This window comes from Myxine glutinosa, chromosome 4, assembly GCF_964187855.1.
Source record: "Myxine glutinosa chromosome 4, kmMyxGlut1.1, whole genome shotgun sequence".
NCBI classification, from domain to species: Eukaryota; Metazoa; Chordata; class Myxini; order Myxiniformes; family Myxinidae; genus Myxine; species Myxine glutinosa.
This window is the reverse complement of record NC_136264.1, coordinates 143,411,904-143,430,192: the sequence shown is the minus strand read 5'-3', so window position 1 is coordinate 143,430,192 and position 18,289 is coordinate 143,411,904. Positions and strand designations below refer to the sequence as shown.

The following is an 18,289-nucleotide window of genomic DNA, read 5'->3' as shown; positions in this document are numbered from 1 at the left end:
ATGCGCCTCAGCTTGGAGAGAGAAGCCACCGCCACCCCCAGCGCGACGATACCTCCCCGCATCTTTGGACCGGACCGGACCGTACTGTACCCTGCCCCGAGAGCCCAGGAGGACCTGGAGCCATCGATACCCGCTTTCCTGCCATCAACCCCCGTGTGAGTCAGCCGTTGTCCCGTTTGTCTGTCGTCTGTCCGGGGTTAATATAAGAGTGTGTCTAAGTGCCCTGTCTTTCTGTGATTATACCTCTAGCCCCTGTAATCTGACCTTTCCGTACGAATATAATCTCCTCCGGAGGTCTTGAGAATTGAAACATTGGTGTCGTATTGTGTTATTGTAATCCAGCCGGGTGTCTTCTTTTTCTTATTGAGCCAGCATCGCGCGACTAGTCAACGTTCGGGCACAATCGGGTAACTTGTGCAGACGTGGTCATACCATAAAACCGCTCGGTAAATAACATCCAAGCCACGTCTGTAACAATTGGTGTCGAGGAGTGGAATTCGAACCCGGGACTAAATTTATTAGGCCCAAATTGGTAACAAGTAGAATCGATTCGGAGCGCGTTTCCCGCGCGAAATTATAACGGCGAAATTTGAATTTGTTTTACGAAAATAAAATAAAAAACCGAATTTGAAAGTCGCGCTATGGCGGGTCAAGACGGCTGGGGTCCGGTAGGGGAGAGTGAGGCAGGGTCGGTCCAGGACCAAATTGAGGACATGAGGGACATGAGGAGAGCGAAACAGCTGGGGTAGCAGGTGCACAAAATGGCGCTCTCGCGCACGATGCTTCAGGCGCGCAAAAAGGCGCCTCGCTGGTCACCGTGCCCGCGACCGAAGTAGCGCCGCTGGGAAGATTGGAACTTTTTTTTATACAAATGACGGCCCTTATGGAAAAGAATAGTGAGCGATTGGAAAACCAAATGGGGGTAATGGGAAACCAAATGGGGGTAATGAGGGACGAAGCGAGGGGTACCGGTGAGAAGTTAGACAATAATTTTGAGGAGTTAGACAAGAAAATTGAGAAGTTAGACAATAATTTTGAGGAGTTAGACAAGAAATTTGGGAAGTTAGACAATAATTTTGAGGGGTTAGACAACGGGATAAAAGAAGTGAAAAATGGGTTAATGGGGGTAGAAAATAGAATGGCCGCTCAAGAGAATCAAATGGAAGGGATGCAAAAAGGGTTAGAGGGGTTAGAAAACAGTATGGAAGGCAAATTGAGGGACATGAGGGACCAAGCAGAAAGGGAAGTTAACCAAATGGGGCAGCAGATAGAGGGGGTCAGAATGGGGGTAGAAGCCAAACTGGATGCTCACAGGGAGGAAATGGAGCAGATGAGGGTGGCATCTGGGCAGGAGATGCAAGTGATGGGAGAAGAGATCAGAAGAGGAGTGAGTGAGGAGGTCGGAGGAGTGCGCGAGGAGGTGAGGCACTGTAAGGAGCGCATGGAGAAGGAGGTGAGAAAGGGGACTGTAAAATTGCAAGGGGGTATAGAGGAGTTGACGCTGGGAGTAGAACAACTGACAGTGGGACAAAAGGAGTTGGGGGAACAGGTAAAGAAGAACACAGCGGTAATAGAGGGGTTAAAATCGACGCAGAAGGAGATGAAAAAGGACGTAGGGGTAATTAAAAAAGAGTGTCAGACGGTACATGAGGACTTGACGAAAAAAATGAACAAAGTGGTAGAGGTGATGGAGGTTAAAGAGCGGGAGGTGCGGGAGCACATAGAAAAAAATAAAGTGGAGTTAGAGGAAGAACTTAAAGGGGCGCACGAGGAGATGAAGGAGGTGAAGCAGAAATTAGAAGAAGTGGAAGAGGGGGTGAGCGAAATTAAAAAGCGACGGAGAGAGGATAAGAAAGAGATAAAAGAGGAGGTAAAAGAATTGGTCCAGAGTCTGTGTTCGGATCGTGATGATGTGCTCATTAACCGGATGAGGGATTCGCAGGTGATGGAGGAGAAGCGAAGAGAAAGAGGACCCGGTGTAAGTGGTGACCAATATGGTCGTGCGTATGATGCGCCAGGGGATTTAATAAGCTTGGGGGTCGAGATAGACCCGGGTGTTCGTGAGAGGCCGTTGGTGAAGTGTGCGACAGGTCTGGTGTGCGAAAATGGAGGTGTGCAAGAAAGTCCGACTCTGGGGTGTGTGAGGAAAAAGTGCGTGCCAAGGAGTGAGTGTGCTGGCGAGAGTGAGTCGGTCGTAGCGCGTGTGCGAGGGAGCACGTGGAAGCGCGGGGTGGTGAGTGTTACAGAGGGTGTGACGGGAGAGTGTGCGCAAGAGTGTGCGCGAGAAAGGTGTGTGACGGACAGGTGCATGAGGAAAGAGTGCGCTGTCAGAAGTAAGGAAGAGTGTCCACCTGTGGTGAGTGTTACAGAGGGTGTAACGGGAGAGTGTGCGCGAGAAAGGTGTGTGACGGACAGGTGCATGAGGAAAGAGTGCGCTGTCAGAAGTAAGGAAGAGTGTCCACCTGTGGTGAGTGTTACAGAGGGTGTAACGGGAGAGTGTGCGCGAGAAAGGTGTGTGACGGACAGGTGCATGAGGAAAGAGTGCGCTGTCAGAAGTAAGGAAGAGTGTCCACCTGTGGTGAGTGTTACAGAGGGTGTAACGGGAGAGTGTGCGCGAGAAAGGTGTGTGACGGACAGGTGCATGAGGAAAGAGTGCGCTGTCAGAAGTAAGGAAGAGTGTCCACCTGTGGTGAGTGTTACAGAGGGTGTAACGGGAGAGTGTGCGCGAGAAAGGTGTGTGACGGACAGGTGCATGGGGAAAGAGTGTGCTGTCAAGAGTAAGGGTGAGTGCGTTGTCACGAGTGGAGGTGAAAGTAGTGAGAGTGACATGGAGCGTGAGTTAGTTGTGACAGGTGAGCGAGGATGTACACCTGGGATGGAAGGATGCACACCTGGAATGGTAGAGCGTGAGTGGGAATGCACGCTGGAGTTGGTGGTGAGGCACGTGGTTGGGTGTGCGAATGAGAGCACACCTGTGATTGTCACAGAGGAGGTGACCGAGGAGGGGGCGCGAAGAGGTGTATTGGTGAGGTGTGCGAGCGACGAATGTGTGCCAAAGTGTTCGGTGGTCAGGTGTGTGACCAAGGCTGTGAGTGGAATGGGTGTACCTGGGTGTGTAAGGAAGGGTACGAGGAGCATGGGCACAGCTGGATGTGTGAGCAAGGAACGGGCTGCGGGGTGTAAGCGTCCAGGTGAAGCATCGACGTTACACAGGTTAGAGGTTAGGTCGACTTTTAGCCGAAGCGGGCCCTCGGTGCGTGCCGGGCCTCGCTTTGAACGGCCGCGTCCAGGCTCCACTAGGTGGAGCGGGCAGCTGGATAGGAAGGGTCGTCATGGCGACCACGTTTTGTGGAGACGTGCCGGCAGGTCGAGATCGGGACAGTGGATGGCTCCACGCCGAAGTGGTGCGTGGGATCTCGGCCCGGGTAAGCCCCCGTCCCTGCACCGAGTGCCGGACGCATCCAGCCGCTGGCACAAAACAACCAGCATCCATTGCTTGGCTTCACGAAGCCGGGCTTTGGACAGGGATTGGCGCACCGAGAGGTATTAGTGAGTAGACTGGGTGATGAGGTTAGTGTTTTGGACCCAAAATTAGAGAAAAACAAAATTTGATGATTGGCAAGGGATTGGCAGTAGTGATTGGCAGATGATGGGCAGTGATTGACAAATTTTTAATTTGTTGAAATTCGATGTGCAAAATTGGTAGTGAGAGACCCCCGATGTGGTGGGATGGCAAATCCACCATCCTTCCCATGTGGGGGGCAAAGGAGCAATAGCTTATGGGGTGTATGGCAGTGAAAACTAGCCCGGGTGGGTTAGGTTATATTGATAGGGATCTAGAGAAGATGACCTTAGGTGACGTTAAGTTTAGTTAGTGACTGATACCTGTAGTGGGGACGCAGGTAGATTTGTATGGATGATAATGACGAGGGAGCGCAATAGTTTAAAGGGACGACTGGGAAGCGCAAGTTTCAGAGGGGAGTAGTTAGCTGAGATGATGCCGTGTGTGTGAGGATTGAACAGGTGAGAATTGAACAGGTGTGATTGCACAGGTGTGCAATTGTACAGGTGTGATTGCACAGGTGTGCAACTGGACAGGTGTGTGGAGCAGTGTGTGAGTAATGAGTGTTGTGGATCAGCGCGAATGCGCTTGGGGAGAGAAGGGTGCAGGTGGCACCAGGTGTGAGAGCACAGGTGTGCAAGTACAGGTGTGTGGAGAGAGTTGGAGTAAGTGGTACGGAGTGGTGTGCATGGTGCGAAGGTGTGGATGGGGGAAGAGTGGACCCCTTTCACGAGTACCCGGGGCGGGTAGTGTAAGTGTTAGGTAGAGGGTATAGGTAAATTGTGGTTAGATATTGGCATCTGTGGTGCGGTTGCAGAATGGTGTTGTGGATGGGTGCATTAGTGTTGTGGAAATGGCTGGGCGTGTAGCCTGTTAGTGTGTGTAGTTGGTTGGGCACTCCACCACTGTGAGGATGTCGGCCAGGTGAGGCCGCAGGTGGGCTCTGGGAGCCGGTAGAGTTGTGGATGGGGCCCGAGGATCCGGAGGACGGACCCGGGTAGCCCAGTGCCAGAGAGGGCACCGAGTGGGGAGAGTGCGAGAGGGCCTTCCCCAGGTAGTTAGGTTAGGTTAGGGTAAGGAGCAGGTAAGCTCGGAGGCAACTGCAGTGGTGGAGGTGTGCAGGTGGGTAGACCCGCTGGGAGAGGTACACGCCACAGCCCAGAAATTGTGCGAGGGCACCGGGAGATGAATCGGGGGAGTGAGACCCCAAATTGAAAAGCACCACAGTTTGGCCAATGGGAATTGGTTTTTAGAACCCATAGTGTAAGAGGGCCAATGGTTTGGCCGGAGAGAGACCCCGGGTAGTGTAAAGTTGTTAAAGTCATTTAGGAAATAGTTAGGATTAATGAACCTGTCGCACCATACGCAGCCACTTACCTGTGGTGATGATGATGACTCCACACCTGTGTTTTCTTTGTTTGTGTTGCAGAAATGAGAATTGCTGTTGGATTTGTGAGACGCATCACGACGTGGATGAGACATTGGGGTGATTCCATCTCTCCCTCCCTAGGAGGGACTGATGATGAATTGGTGATGGCAAATTTTGATGAGAGTTGAAAATGGCAAATTTGATTGGTTAGGAGGGAGAGAAGACGAATTTGGTATATGGGAGGAACGGGGAAGACAGTAGGGATGTTTGTTGATTTGTAAAGTAGATGTTTATGGGTAGTGTTGTGTTGTGTGGATACAGTAAGGGGTAAGGGAGGGGCCATGTAGGTTACCTGGTGGGGGGGGGGGCGTACGATAGGAACGTACCTGTCTCACCTGGTTCCCATGTGCCCCCAGTGTGCATCACCTTACATTGCGTGCACTTTTGCGCCCTTACCACCTTACTCACTTGTTTCTTCTTTTGTCTCCCACCTCCGAGGATCTGGCTTTGGGGTAGAGAGAGAGGAGAGAGAGGTGCTGGCTGCGCAGTTGTGGGCCTGCACTTTCGCTGTTTGCTGCCGGGATCGATACACCATATGGACCGCAATGTTTGTGGCCACCCACAATGGACCGCAGTTCGTTTGTGGCCAAGCACCACCCGGGGATGGACCTATGGATCAACGTGGCACCTATGCCATACAGGTGAACCACTAATAGTTAACACCACCACTGAAGGCCACACGAAGAGCAAGAGACACCTGCAGGGTTAGGGGTTGTCGAATTTATTTTTATTCCAATGAACAATGGTGACTGCACCGATTGGTGGTGGGGTGGTGCTTTTGATGCTGGGAAAGGGTGCTCTGCACGTTATTAAAGGCCGTCGGCCACAGAGAACTCGTGGGTTGGTGTATCGATGCTGGCAAGCGCGCTCTCTCTATGCATAACATCTGCATGTGTTCCTCCAAAAACAGGTCCTGGATCGTAGTGTAGATATCAGCGTAATCTTGTAAATAATGCTCCCTACCGGCTGTATGTTTAGTTTGAGAATTCTTTCCGGATTCGGTTATCCTGTGGGTGTGTTTCTGTGAGGAGAAGGGTGCAACGTCGCAGGGGGACATATTTACTCATTTGTGAATATCTGTAAAACTGTCGCACTCAGGGTAGAGTTAATAGTAGAGGGAACTACATTGCGTGCCACACTAAAGTAGGTAAAAATTTATCGGGTCGGGACGCCCCGAGGGTAGAGAAGGGTGCAATGTTGCGAATATGGAATTTGGCCTCCATATCCGCTTGTAAATATTCCCCTATTTTCTCCAATACTCCCCAACTTTCCCCAATCCCCCATTCCCTAGTCCCATTGCATGTAAATAACAATCAGTAGAGCCGACCTTCCCCTTATTCCCCCATTAAATGTCGTGCCCAGGTCCACCGCACCACACGTAGACAACTTTCGGACATCTTCCTAGTTATTCTTAATCTATGTCAGTTAAGGCCTCGTTTCCATTAATTATGACTCTTCGTTGCACCAGAATGTGATTATATGGCATCAGTAGTGAGTTTAGGACCTTTCCCATACCTCCTCCCATCTTCTTCCCCAAACAACAACAATAACAACAACTACAACAACAATTACAACTACAACTACGACTACAACAACAGAGGGGCGGGGAGTGTGCGTCCTCACACCGGCTCGGTTACCCGCCATGACCATGCGCTCCACGGCGTTACCCCGAAGGGGCTGGCTGTCAGCTCCTCGTCAGGGGCGGAGCCAGTAACCCCCCCACGCACCCAATGAGAAGCAACGTGCCGATTCCATCTGGGGCGGAGCTAACGAGCCGAGGGCGTGTCACTCCCCGCCGGATATACGCGGCCCCGCGCCGGATGTGACGAAAGATGCGCCTCAGCTTGGAGAGAGAAGCCACCGCCACCCCCAGCGCGACGATACCTCCCCGCATCTTTGGACCGGACCGGACCGTACTGTACCCTGCCCCGAGCCCAGGAGGACCTGGAGCCATCGATACCCGCTTTCCTGCCATCAACCCCCGTGTGAGTCAGCCGTTGTCCCGTTTGTCTGTCGTCTGTCCGGGGTTAATATAAGAGTGTGTCTAAGTGCCTGTCTTTCTGTGATTATACCTCTAGCCCCTGTAATCTGACCTTTCCGTACGAATATAATCTCCTCCGGAGGTCTTGAGAATTGAAACATTGGTGTCGTATTGTGTTATTGTAATCCAGCCGGGTGGCTTCTTTTTCTTATTGAGCCAGCATCGCGCGACTAGTCAACGTTCGGGCACAATCGGGTAACTTGTGCAGACGTGGTCATACCATAAAACCGCTCGGTAAATAACATCCAAGCCACGTCTGTAACAATATATATATATATATATATATATATATATATATATATATATATATATATATGTATATATATATATGTATATATATATATATATATATATATATATATATATATATATATATATATATATATATATGTATATGTATATATATGTATATGTATATATATGTATATATATATATATTGTTACAGACGCGGTTGTGGATGTTGGTTTACCGAGCGGTTTGGTATGACTGCGCCTGCACGTTTACCCGATTATACTCGAACCTTGGCCGAGTCGCGCTATGCTAGGTCAATGAAGGAAAAAGACACAACGGCTGGGATTAAAATGACACGACACCAAGGGTTCAGTTCTCAAGACCTCCGGAGGAGGTTATATTATGGCGGAAGGTTAGATTACAGGAATGAGAGGGACAGCATAGGAAGATAGGCACTTAAACACGGTCTTATAATAGCCCCGACAGACGACAGATAAACAGGACAAAAACTGACTCACACGGGGATTGATGGCAAGGAAAGCGGGTAGTCGATGGCTCAAGGTGCACTCTTGGCTCAAGGACAGAATCGACCCGGTCCAGTCCAGAGATGCGGGAGGTCTCTCTCAGCGCTAGAAGGTCGTGACTGGCTCTTCTTCAAGCTCGGGGCGCATCTCACGTCACGTCCGGTCAGTGGCTGCGTATATCCGGCGGGGAGTGACACGCCCTCGGCTCGTTAGCTCCGCCCCAGATGGGATCGGCCCGTTGCTTCTCATTGGGTGCGTGCGGGGGGGTTACCGGCTCCGCCCTTGACGAGGGGCCGACAGGCAACCCCTTCTTGGTAACCCCGTCGGCGCACATGGGTAATGGCGGCTAACCGAGCCGGAGTGAGGACGCACACTCCCCGCACGCCGCGCCGCGCCCCTCTGTTGTTGTAGTTGTTGTTGTAGTTGTTGTTGTAGTTGTTGTTGTAGTTGTTGTTGTAGTTGTTGTGGGGAAGATGGGAGGAGGTAAGGGGAGGTCCTAAACTCACTACTGGTGCCATACGATCACATTCTGGTGCAACGAAGAGTCAGAATTAATGGAAACGAGTCCTTAACTGACATAGACTAAGAATAACTAGCAAGATGTCCGAAAGTTGTCTACGTGAGATGCGGTGGACCTGGGCACGACATTTAATGGGGGAAAAAGGGGAAGGTCGGTTCTACAGAGTGTTATTTACAGGAAATGGGACTAGGGAATGGGGGATTGGGGATAGTTGGGGAGTATTGGGGAAATAGGGGAATATTTACAAGCGGATATGGAGGCCAAATGCCATATTCGCAACATTGCACCCTTCTCTACCCTCGGGGCGTCCCGACCCGATAAATTTTTACCTACTTTAGTGTGGCACGCAGATGTACTTCCCTCTACTATTAACTCTACCCTGAGTGCGACAGTTTTACAGATATTCACAAATGAGTAAATATGTCCCCCTGCGACGTTGCACCCTTCTCCTCACAGAAACACACCCACAGGATAACCGAATCCGGAAAGAATTCGCAAACTAAACATACAGCCGGTAGGGAGCATTATTTACAAGACTACGCTGATATTTACACTACGATCCAGGACCTGTTTTTGGAGGAACACATGCAGATGTTATGCATAGAGAGAGCACGCATGCCAGCATCGATACACCAACCCACGAGTGCTCTGTGGCCTTATGGCCTTTAATAATGTGCAGAGCACCCCTTCCAAGCATCAAAAGCACCACCCCATAACACAGTCAGCACCATCCGGTGCACCAATAAAGTGTTTATAAATCACCGGTGGTGTCGCAGCCGGCCGATGTTCTGCCGCTGGTCTTGCCTTCGTGTGGTGCACTTGGTGTTCTTGCCTCTTTCAAAAAAAATAAAGAAAGGCGCCAACCGCGTCCATTTCTCTATTGTGGCCGTCAGGGGGCCTACTGTTAGTGGTTCACCTTGTATGGCATAGGTGCCACGTTGACCCATAGGTCCATCCATGGGTGGTGCTTGGCCGCAAAAGAACTGCGGTCCATTGTGGGTGGCCACAAACATTGCGGTCCATATGGTGTATCGATCCAGGCAGCAAGCAGCGAAAGTGCAGGCCCACAACTGCGTAGCCAGCACCTCTCTCTCCTCTCTCTCTACCCCAAAGCCAGATCCTCGGAGGTGGGAGACAAAAGAAGCAGACAAGTGAGTAAGGTGGTAAGGGCTCAAAAGTGCACGCAATACAAGATGATGCACACTGGGGCACATGGGAACCAGGTGAGACAGGTACGTTCCTATCGTACGCCCCCCCCCCCCCCACCAGGTAACCTACATGGCCCCTCCCTTACCCCTTACTGTATCCACAAAACACAACACTACCCATAAACATCTACTTTACAAATCAACAAACATCCCTACTGTCTTCCCCGTTCCTCCCATAAACCAAATTCGTCTTCTCTCCCTCCTAACCAATCAAATTTGCCATTTTCAACTTTCATCAAAATTTGCCATCTCCAACTCAACATCATAATTTGCTATCACCAATTCATCATCAGTCCCTCCGAGGGAGGGAGAGATGGAATCACCCCAATGTCTCATCCACGTCGTGATGCGTCTCACAAATCCAACAGCAGTCCTTACTTCCTGCAACACAAAACAAAGAAAACACAGGTGTGGAGTCATCATCATCACCTCAGGTAAGTGGCTGCGTATGGTGCGACAGGTTCATCAATCCTAACTATTTCCTAAATGACTTTAACAACTTTACATTACCCGGGGTCTTTCTCCGGCCAAACCATTGGCCCTCTTACACTATGGGTTCTAAAAACCAATGCCCATTGACCAAACTGTGGTGCTTTTCAATTTGGGGTCTCACTCCCCCGATTCATCTCCCGGTGCCCTCGCACAATTTCTGGGCCGCGACGTGTACCTCTCCCAGCGGGTCTACCCACCTGCACACCCCCACCACTGCAGTTGCCTCCGAGCTTACCTGCTCCTTACCCTAACCTAACTACCTGGGGAAGGCCCTCTGGCGCTCTCCCCACTCGGTGCCCTCTCTGGCACTGGGCTACCCGGGTCCGTCCTCCGGATCCTCGGGCCCCACTGACACTAACGGCTCCCGGAGCCCACCTGCGGCCTCACCTGGCCGACCTCCTCACAGTGGTGGAGTGCCCAACCAACTACACACACTAACAGGCTACACGCCCAGCCATTTCCACAACACTAATGCACCCATTCACAACACCATTCTGCAACCGCACCACAGATGCCAATATCCAACCACAATTTACCTGTACCCTCTACCTAACACTTACACTACCCGCCCCGGGTATCCGTGATGGGGGTCCACTCTTCCCCCATTCACACCTTCGCACCATGCACACCACTCCGTACCACTTACTCCAACTCTCTCCACACACCTGTACCTGCACACCTGTGCTCTCACACCTGGTGCCACCTGCACCCTTCTCTCCCCAAGCGCATTCGCGCTGATCCACAACACTCATTACTCACACACTGCTCCACACACCTGTCCAGTTGCACACCTGTGCAATCACACCTGTACAATTGCACACCTGTGCAATCACACCTGTTCAATTCTCACCTGTTCAATCCTCACACACACGGCATCATCTCAGCTAACTACTCCCCTCTGAAACTTGCGCTTCCCAGTCGTCCCTTTAAACTATTGCGCTCCCTCGTCATTATCATCCATACTAATCTACCTGCGTCCCCACTACAGGTATCAGTCACTAACTAACCTTAACGTCACCTAATGTCAATCTCTTCGCTAGATCCCTACCATATAACCTAACCCACCCGGGCTAGTTTTCACTGCCATACACCCCATAAGCTATTGCTCCTTTGCCCCCACATGGGAAGGGTGGCAGGGATGCCCCCCTTACCCACCGGGCCCATCGCTCACTACCAATTTTGCACATCAAATTTCAACAAATCAAAAAATTTGGCCAATCACTACCCATCATCTGCCAATCACTACTGCCAATCCTTTGCCAATCACCAAATTTTGTTTTTTTTCTAATTTTGGGTCCAAAACACTAACCTCATCACCCAGTCTACTCACTAATGCCTCTCGGTGCGCCAATTCCTGTCCAAAGCCCGGCTTCGTAAAGCCAAGCCATGAATGCGGGTTGTTCTGCGCCAGCGGCTGGATGCGTCCGGCACTCGGTGCAGGGACGGGGGCTTACCCGGGCCGAGATCCCACGCACCATCTCGGCGTGGAGCCATCCAATGTCCCGATCTCGACCTGCCGGACTGCCTCAACAAAAAGTGGTCGCCATGACGACCCTTTCTATCGGGCTGCCCGCTCCGCCTAGTGGAGCACGGACGCGGCCGTTCAAAGCGAGGCCCAGCACGCACCGAGGGCCCGATTCGGCTAAAAGTCGCTCTAACCTCTAAACCGGTTACCGTCGATGTTTCACCTGGACGCTTACACCCCGCAGCCCGTTCCTTGCTCACACATCCAGCCGTTTCCATGCTCCTCGTACCTTTCCTTACACACCCAGGTACACCCATTCCACTCACAGCCTTGGTCACACACCTGACCACCGAACACTTTGGCACACATTCGTTGGTCGCACACCTCACCAACACACCTCTTCACGCCCCCTCCTCGGTCACCTCCTCTGTGACAATCACAGGTGTGCTCTCATTCGCACACCCAACCACGTGCCTCACCACCAACTCCAGCGTGCATTCCCACTCACGCTCTACCATTCCAGGTGTGCATCCTTCCATCCCAGGTGTACATCCTCGCTCACCTGTCACAACCAACTCACTCTCCTTGTCACTCTCACTACTCTCACCTCCATTCTTGACAGCGCACTCACCCTTACTCTTGACAGCGCACTCTTTCCTCATGCACCTGTCCGTCACACACCTTTCTCGCGCACACTCTTGCACACACTCTCCCGTCACACCCTCTGTAACACTTACCACACCACGCTTCCATGTGCTCCCTCGCACACGCGCTACGACCGACTCACTCTCGCCAGCACCCTCACTCCTTGGCACGCACTTTTTCCTCACACACCCCATAGTCGGACTTTCTCGCACACCTCCTTTTTCGCACACCAGACCTGTCGCACACTTCACCAACGGCCTCTCACGAACACCCGGGTCCATCTCGAACCCCAAGTTTCTTAAATCACCTGGCGCATCATACGCACGACCACATTGGTCACCACTTACACCGGGTCCTCTTCCTCTTCGCTTCTCCTCCATCACCTGCGAATCCCTCATCCGGTTAATGAGCACATCATCACGATCCAAACACAGACTTTGGACCAATTCTTTTATCTCCTCTTTTATCTCTTTCTTATCCCCTCTCCGTCGCTTCTTAATTTCGCTCACCCCTTCTTCCACTTCTTCTAATTTCTGCTTCACCTCTTTTATTCCCCGGTACGTCTCCTCAAGCTCGTCCTCCAAGGCTACCTTGACCGTTTCCATGTGCGTCCTCACCTGCCGGTCCTTCGTCTCCATTACCTCTACCACCTCGTCCAACCTCGCTGTCAGTCCCTCACGTACCATCTGACATTCCCTCTTCGTCGCTACCAAGTCATCTTTTAGTTCTTTCTGTGTCGCTTTTAATCCTCCTAATACCGCAGTGTTCCTTTGAACCTGCTCCGTTACTTCTTTTTGTCCCTCCGTCAGCTGTTCCACCTCCTGCGTCAGGTCCTCTATGCCCCCTTGTAACTTTACAGTCCCCTTTCTCACCTCCTTCTCCATGTGCTCCTCACAGTGCCTCACCTCCTCGCGCACTCCTCCGACCTCCTCACTCACACCTCTTCTGATCTCCTCTCCCATCACTTGCATCTCCTGCCCAGATGCCACCCTCATCTGCTCCATTTCCTCCCTGTGAGCATCCAGTTTGGTTTCTACCCCCATTCTGACCCCCTCTATCTGCTGCCCCATTTGTTTAACTTCCCTTTCCGCTTGGTCCCTCATGTCCCTCAATTTGCCTTCCATGGTGTTTTCTAACCCCTCTAACCCTTTTTGCATCCCTTCCATTTGATTCTCTTGAGCGGCCATTCTGTTTTCTACCCCCGTTAACCCCTCCTGTATTTCCCCTAATCTATTGTCGAATTTCCCAAATTTCTTGTCTAATCCCTTAAAATTATTGTCTAACCCCTCACCGGTACCCCTCGCTTCGTCCCTCATTACCCCCATTTGTCCCTCTAATCGCTCACCCTGAGCATCCATCCGGTTCCCCATTACCCCCAATTGGTTTCCCATTACCCCCATTTTTGCTTCTAGCCTCTCCATAAGGGCCCCCATTTGCAGGAGGAAAAGGTTCGAATCCACCAGGGGCGCTGCCATGGTCGCGGGCGCGGTGACCAGCGAGGCGCCATTTTGCGCCCCCGCAACGTCGGGCGCAACGACGCTATTTTGTGCGTCTGCTACCCTCGCTGCTTCGCTCTCCTCGCGTCCCTCAATTTGGTCCTGGACCGACCCTGCCTCACTCTCCCCTACCGGACCCCAGCTGTCTTGATCCGCCATAGCGCGACTTTCAAAATTCGGGTTTTTATATTTGGTAAAACACAATCGAATTTCGTCGTTATAATTTCGAGCGCGGGAAACGCGCTCCGGATCGAATTCTACCTCCCAACACCAATTGTTACCCTAGTGGTACAATTGGTGTTCCAAAATTTGGGCCTAATAAATTTAGTCCCAGGTCCGAATCCGACACTCCTGACACCAATTGTTACAGACGCGGTTGTGGATGTTGGTTTACCGAGCGGTTTGGTATGACCGCGCCTGCACGTTTACCCGATTATACTCGAACCTTGGCCGAGTCGCGCTATGCTAGGTCAATGAAGGAAAAAGACACAACGGCTGGGATTAAAATGACACGACACCAAGGGTTCAGTTCTCAAGACCTCCGGAGGAGGTTATATTATGGCGGAAGGTTAGATTACAGGAATGAGAGGGACAGCATAGGAAGATAGGCACTTAAACACGGTCTTATAATAGCCCCGACAGACGACAGATAAACAGGACAAAAACTGACTCACACGGGGATTGATGGCAAGGAAAGCGGGTAGTCGATGGCTCAAGGTGCACTCTTGGCTCAAGGACAGAATCGACCCGGTCCAGTCCAGAGATGCGGGAGGTCTCTCTCAGCGCTAGAAGGTCGTGACTGGCTCTTCTTCAAGCTCGGGGCGCATCTCACGTCACGTCCGGTCAGTGGCTGCGTATATCCGGCGGGGAGTGACACGCCCTCGGCTCGTTAGCTCCGCCCCAGATGGAATCGGCCCGTTGCTTCTCATTGGGTGCGTGCGGGGGGGGGGTTACCGGCTCCGCCCTTGACGAGGGGCCGACAGGCAGCCCCTTCTTGGTAACCCCGTCGGCGCACATGGGTAATGGCGGCTAACCGAGCCGGAGTGAGGCCGCACACTCCCCGCACGCCGCGCCGCGCCCCTCTGTTGTTGTAGTTGTTGTTGTAGTTGTTGTTGTAGTTGTTGTGGGGAAGATGGGAGGAGGTAAGGGGAGGTCCTAAACTCACTACTGGTGCCATACGATCACATTCTGGTGCAACGAAGAGTCAGAATTAATGGAAACGAGTCCTTAACTGACATAGACTAAGAATAACTAGCAAGATGTCCGAAAGTTGTCTACGTGAGATGCGGTGGACCTGGGCACGACATTTAATGGGGGAAAAAGGAGCGGTCGGTTCTACAGAGTGTTATTTACAGGCAATGGGACTAGGGAATGGGGGATTGGGGATAGTTGGGGAGTATTGGGGAAATAGGGGAATATTTACAAGCGGATATGGAGGCCAAATGCCATATTCGCAACAATATATATGTATATATATATATATATATATATGTATATATATATATATATATATATATATATATATATATATATATATATATATATATATATATATATATATACGTATATATACGTATATATACGTATATATATATATATATATATATATATATATATATATATATATATATATATATATATATATATACGTATATATATATATATATATATATATATATATATATATATATATATATATATATATATATATATATATATATAAATAAATATATGTATTGTTGCAGATCTCCGACGTCGGCCTTCCCCTTATCAAGGGGGGATTATTCCCCTTGTCCTTTTACTAGCCGACGCGATCCCGAGGCTATCACGTTCCTTCCGGTCGGTGTTAAATAGGGTTGTTGGTCCAATTAGTCCTATTACCTAAGTACTAACACCGGCCGTGAAGCAAGGAAAATAACCCCACCCGAACCACGGCGTTAGTGGACACGCCGAGCGAAGCGAGCCGCGATTCGAGCCGTTAACAGGTACTAAACCCGATTCGAGTGGTTCTTAATCGTGCCACGCTTACCCAATTGAGGAAAAGACTGATACGGTCGAATTGAGAGGAAACCAGGAAGAACCGGTGATTTATTTCAATTTGTACAAATAAGAAGAGGAAGGAAAAGAAAGAATGTACAGGGAAGAGGAAGAAGCAGGTACACAGGGCACCCTTATACAGTCTTATGCTTATCCCTGGGCACGGGCCCGTTCACTCTCAGACTCACTCTCAGGCTCACTCACACGGGGTTTGTAGATGGTTGGGTTGAGGGTCCACAGCTCGTCCGGTCCCCGACTCGTCCCGTGCAGATGGTGGAAGACGGCAGAGGCAGCTCTCCGCGTGGCGTAGACGCGAGGCGGACAATTATATCGGGGGATCGGTAGGTGGCGATTATATTGCGATTATAATACTTGTACCGGTGCCCTTATGCGCGCTACCGGTATCGCCGGGGTACAACACGCCACTTTCCCCAAGCCCTCCGCAATGCCATGTAAACCCTTCACTACGGGCGCCTTCCACAATAGTCCTTCTCGACGCTGCAGTTCTCTGCAATGCGTGCCGCGTGCCAGCCCTTTGTAAAGCGCAATCAATCAATCAAGGCTTGTCCCCGTGCGTCTCTCCCTCTCGTAACTCTGAACACGAACCGAGCGCCTCTCCCATCAGAACTTCACAAGCGAACTCACGTCTCATCTGAGGTGGGGGGCCTCGCGCGCAGGGTTATATTGCCACACCCAGCAAACCCTCTCGAATGTCCAGCCACACCCTGTCAGGCGATGTCACCTCTGCCCTGATTGGCTGGTGAGTGCTTACCGGCTCCGCCTTTGACGGCTGCTTGATGTGGCCACACCTCCCCCCCCCTTGCGCTCCGCCCCCTTTTCGGGCTTTACCTCGTGGCCTTTGGGCTGGTTTGGGAGAGCAAGAGCAGCAAACGCTGTTGGCAGCCAAAGTGTAACAAACTGGAAGGGGCGATGGAGTACAGACTGGATAGCACTTAATGGCGTTGATTGGAGGGAGGCTGCAAAATGGACGAACGGGGCCTACTCTTATTTGTTCTACACAACGCAGATGCAACTATTGGGAATGGCCTTATCCTAAACACGTACTATGAAATAACTAACGTCCTAAGGTGACCTACGTGTTGCTTGTGGCCTAACTATGGGGTGCAACCTTTAACCTTTAATGATGTTACCTGTGTGGGTTCTCAAAACCGCAACACTGCACCCCTCCTTTCGCCAGGCTCATCCCGAGCCGAACCACATACCAGTGAGGACGGCCGATTCTGATACCTGGGTCAGGACTACTCTTTAACAATTAGTGTGACACTTAGGTGTAGTTTCCCTCTACTTTTAACCTACTACCCTGAGTGCGACAGTTTTAAACACTAGATATGTCCCACCTGCTGCGCTGTGTACTATCTAACTGACTCACGCCCACAATTAACGGAATTACGGAATTATTCTCAAACTATACATAAAGCCGGTGGGGAGCATGTTATTTACAAGACACTAATTATTTACAAAACTACAACCCAGGACCTGTCTTTTGTGGGAGAAAGAAGGATGTTTTGAGAAGAGGAAACACCAATTGCACTGCACTGCACCAATACACCATACCCATATGCACAAAAATAAACAAAATGCATGAAAAGCCCCATCACCAAAAATGCACAAAAACATTTCAAAATCCTGGGTGATGCCTTGTGCTTGACTGATGGGCTGTTGTATCTTCTGGCTTCATGTTCTTCGGTGTGCCATCGTTAGACTTGATGTCTTCTTGTCCGGGCACACCAAAGTTTAATAAAAAGGCACAAACCGTGTCCGCTTTTTATTTTGGCCAGCAGGGCCAGCTTAGGTGGTCCGACTGCATGGCATGTGCGCCACTTAAGAACAGTGGTCCGCAAGGCAAGATAGTGCTGGCAGCAATGGTCTGCTCCAGCAAAGGTGCCAGGCCACAGAACGTGTGGTCCATATGGTGCATCAGTGCAGGCAGCAGGGTGCAGCGCAGAGTGCGGCCGCATGGCTCAGGACACCTGCACACTCCCCTCAACAAAAGACCATGGGTCCATGAGTGGGGAGTAAGACAAAGCAGAGGTTAGCGGGGGCAAGGGCGCAAGGGTACACACAATGCAAGGTAATGCGATAAGAGGGGCGCGGGAGAGCGAGCGGAGAAAGCTCGTCCCTACTCGTATGTCACCCCCCATGTCACCTACTCTACCCTTGCCCTTCCCCGTATTTACACAATTTACAAATTCGTCTCTACCGTCTCGTCTCCCATATCTCCCCTAAACCAAATTCGTCTCCAATCCCTCCCAAGAAGGAAGGGATGGAATCACACACAATGTCCCACCCATGTCAAGATGCGTCTAACATTCCAAATATCTGCAAAAACCTGGTGTGGAATCCTGTCACCTTGGTGAGTGGATGCGGATGGTGCGAAGAGATTTCTGAATTCCTAACTATCCTTCTAATTGACATTAACTCTTAAAACTACCCGGGGTCTTGCCCTGCCAATTGGCAACTTTAAACTATGCGGTTCTAAAAACCAATTCGCATTGACCATCCTGTGGTGCCTTTCCAATTTGGGGTCTCACTCCCCCATTTTTTTCACACTGTGCCCTCGCACAATTTCGGGGCTGGGTCGTGTGGCTCTACCAGCAGGTCTACCTACCTGTGCACC

General features: G+C 50.9%; 1 protein-coding gene across 3 annotated transcripts in view; it reads left to right on the top strand.

The window, feature by feature from the left end:
• Window positions 1-5,350: 5,350 nt before the first annotated feature.
• The window catches only part of NFKB1 (nuclear factor kappa B subunit 1), a 475,515-nt gene continuing 462,576 nt past the window's right edge, over window positions 5,351-18,289 (top strand). For 2 of the 3 annotated variants that reach the window (XM_078776547.1, XM_078776544.1), the window contains exon 1: window positions 5,453-5,632. In XM_078776547.1, coding sequence (XP_078632673.1) covers window positions 5,527-5,632 — 106 coding nt within the window. In that variant the 5' untranslated portion in view covers window positions 5,453-5,526. Of the gene's footprint in view, window positions 5,633-18,289 lie in introns of all 3 variants that reach the window. The other variant, XM_078776548.1, reaches the window with a different exon arrangement.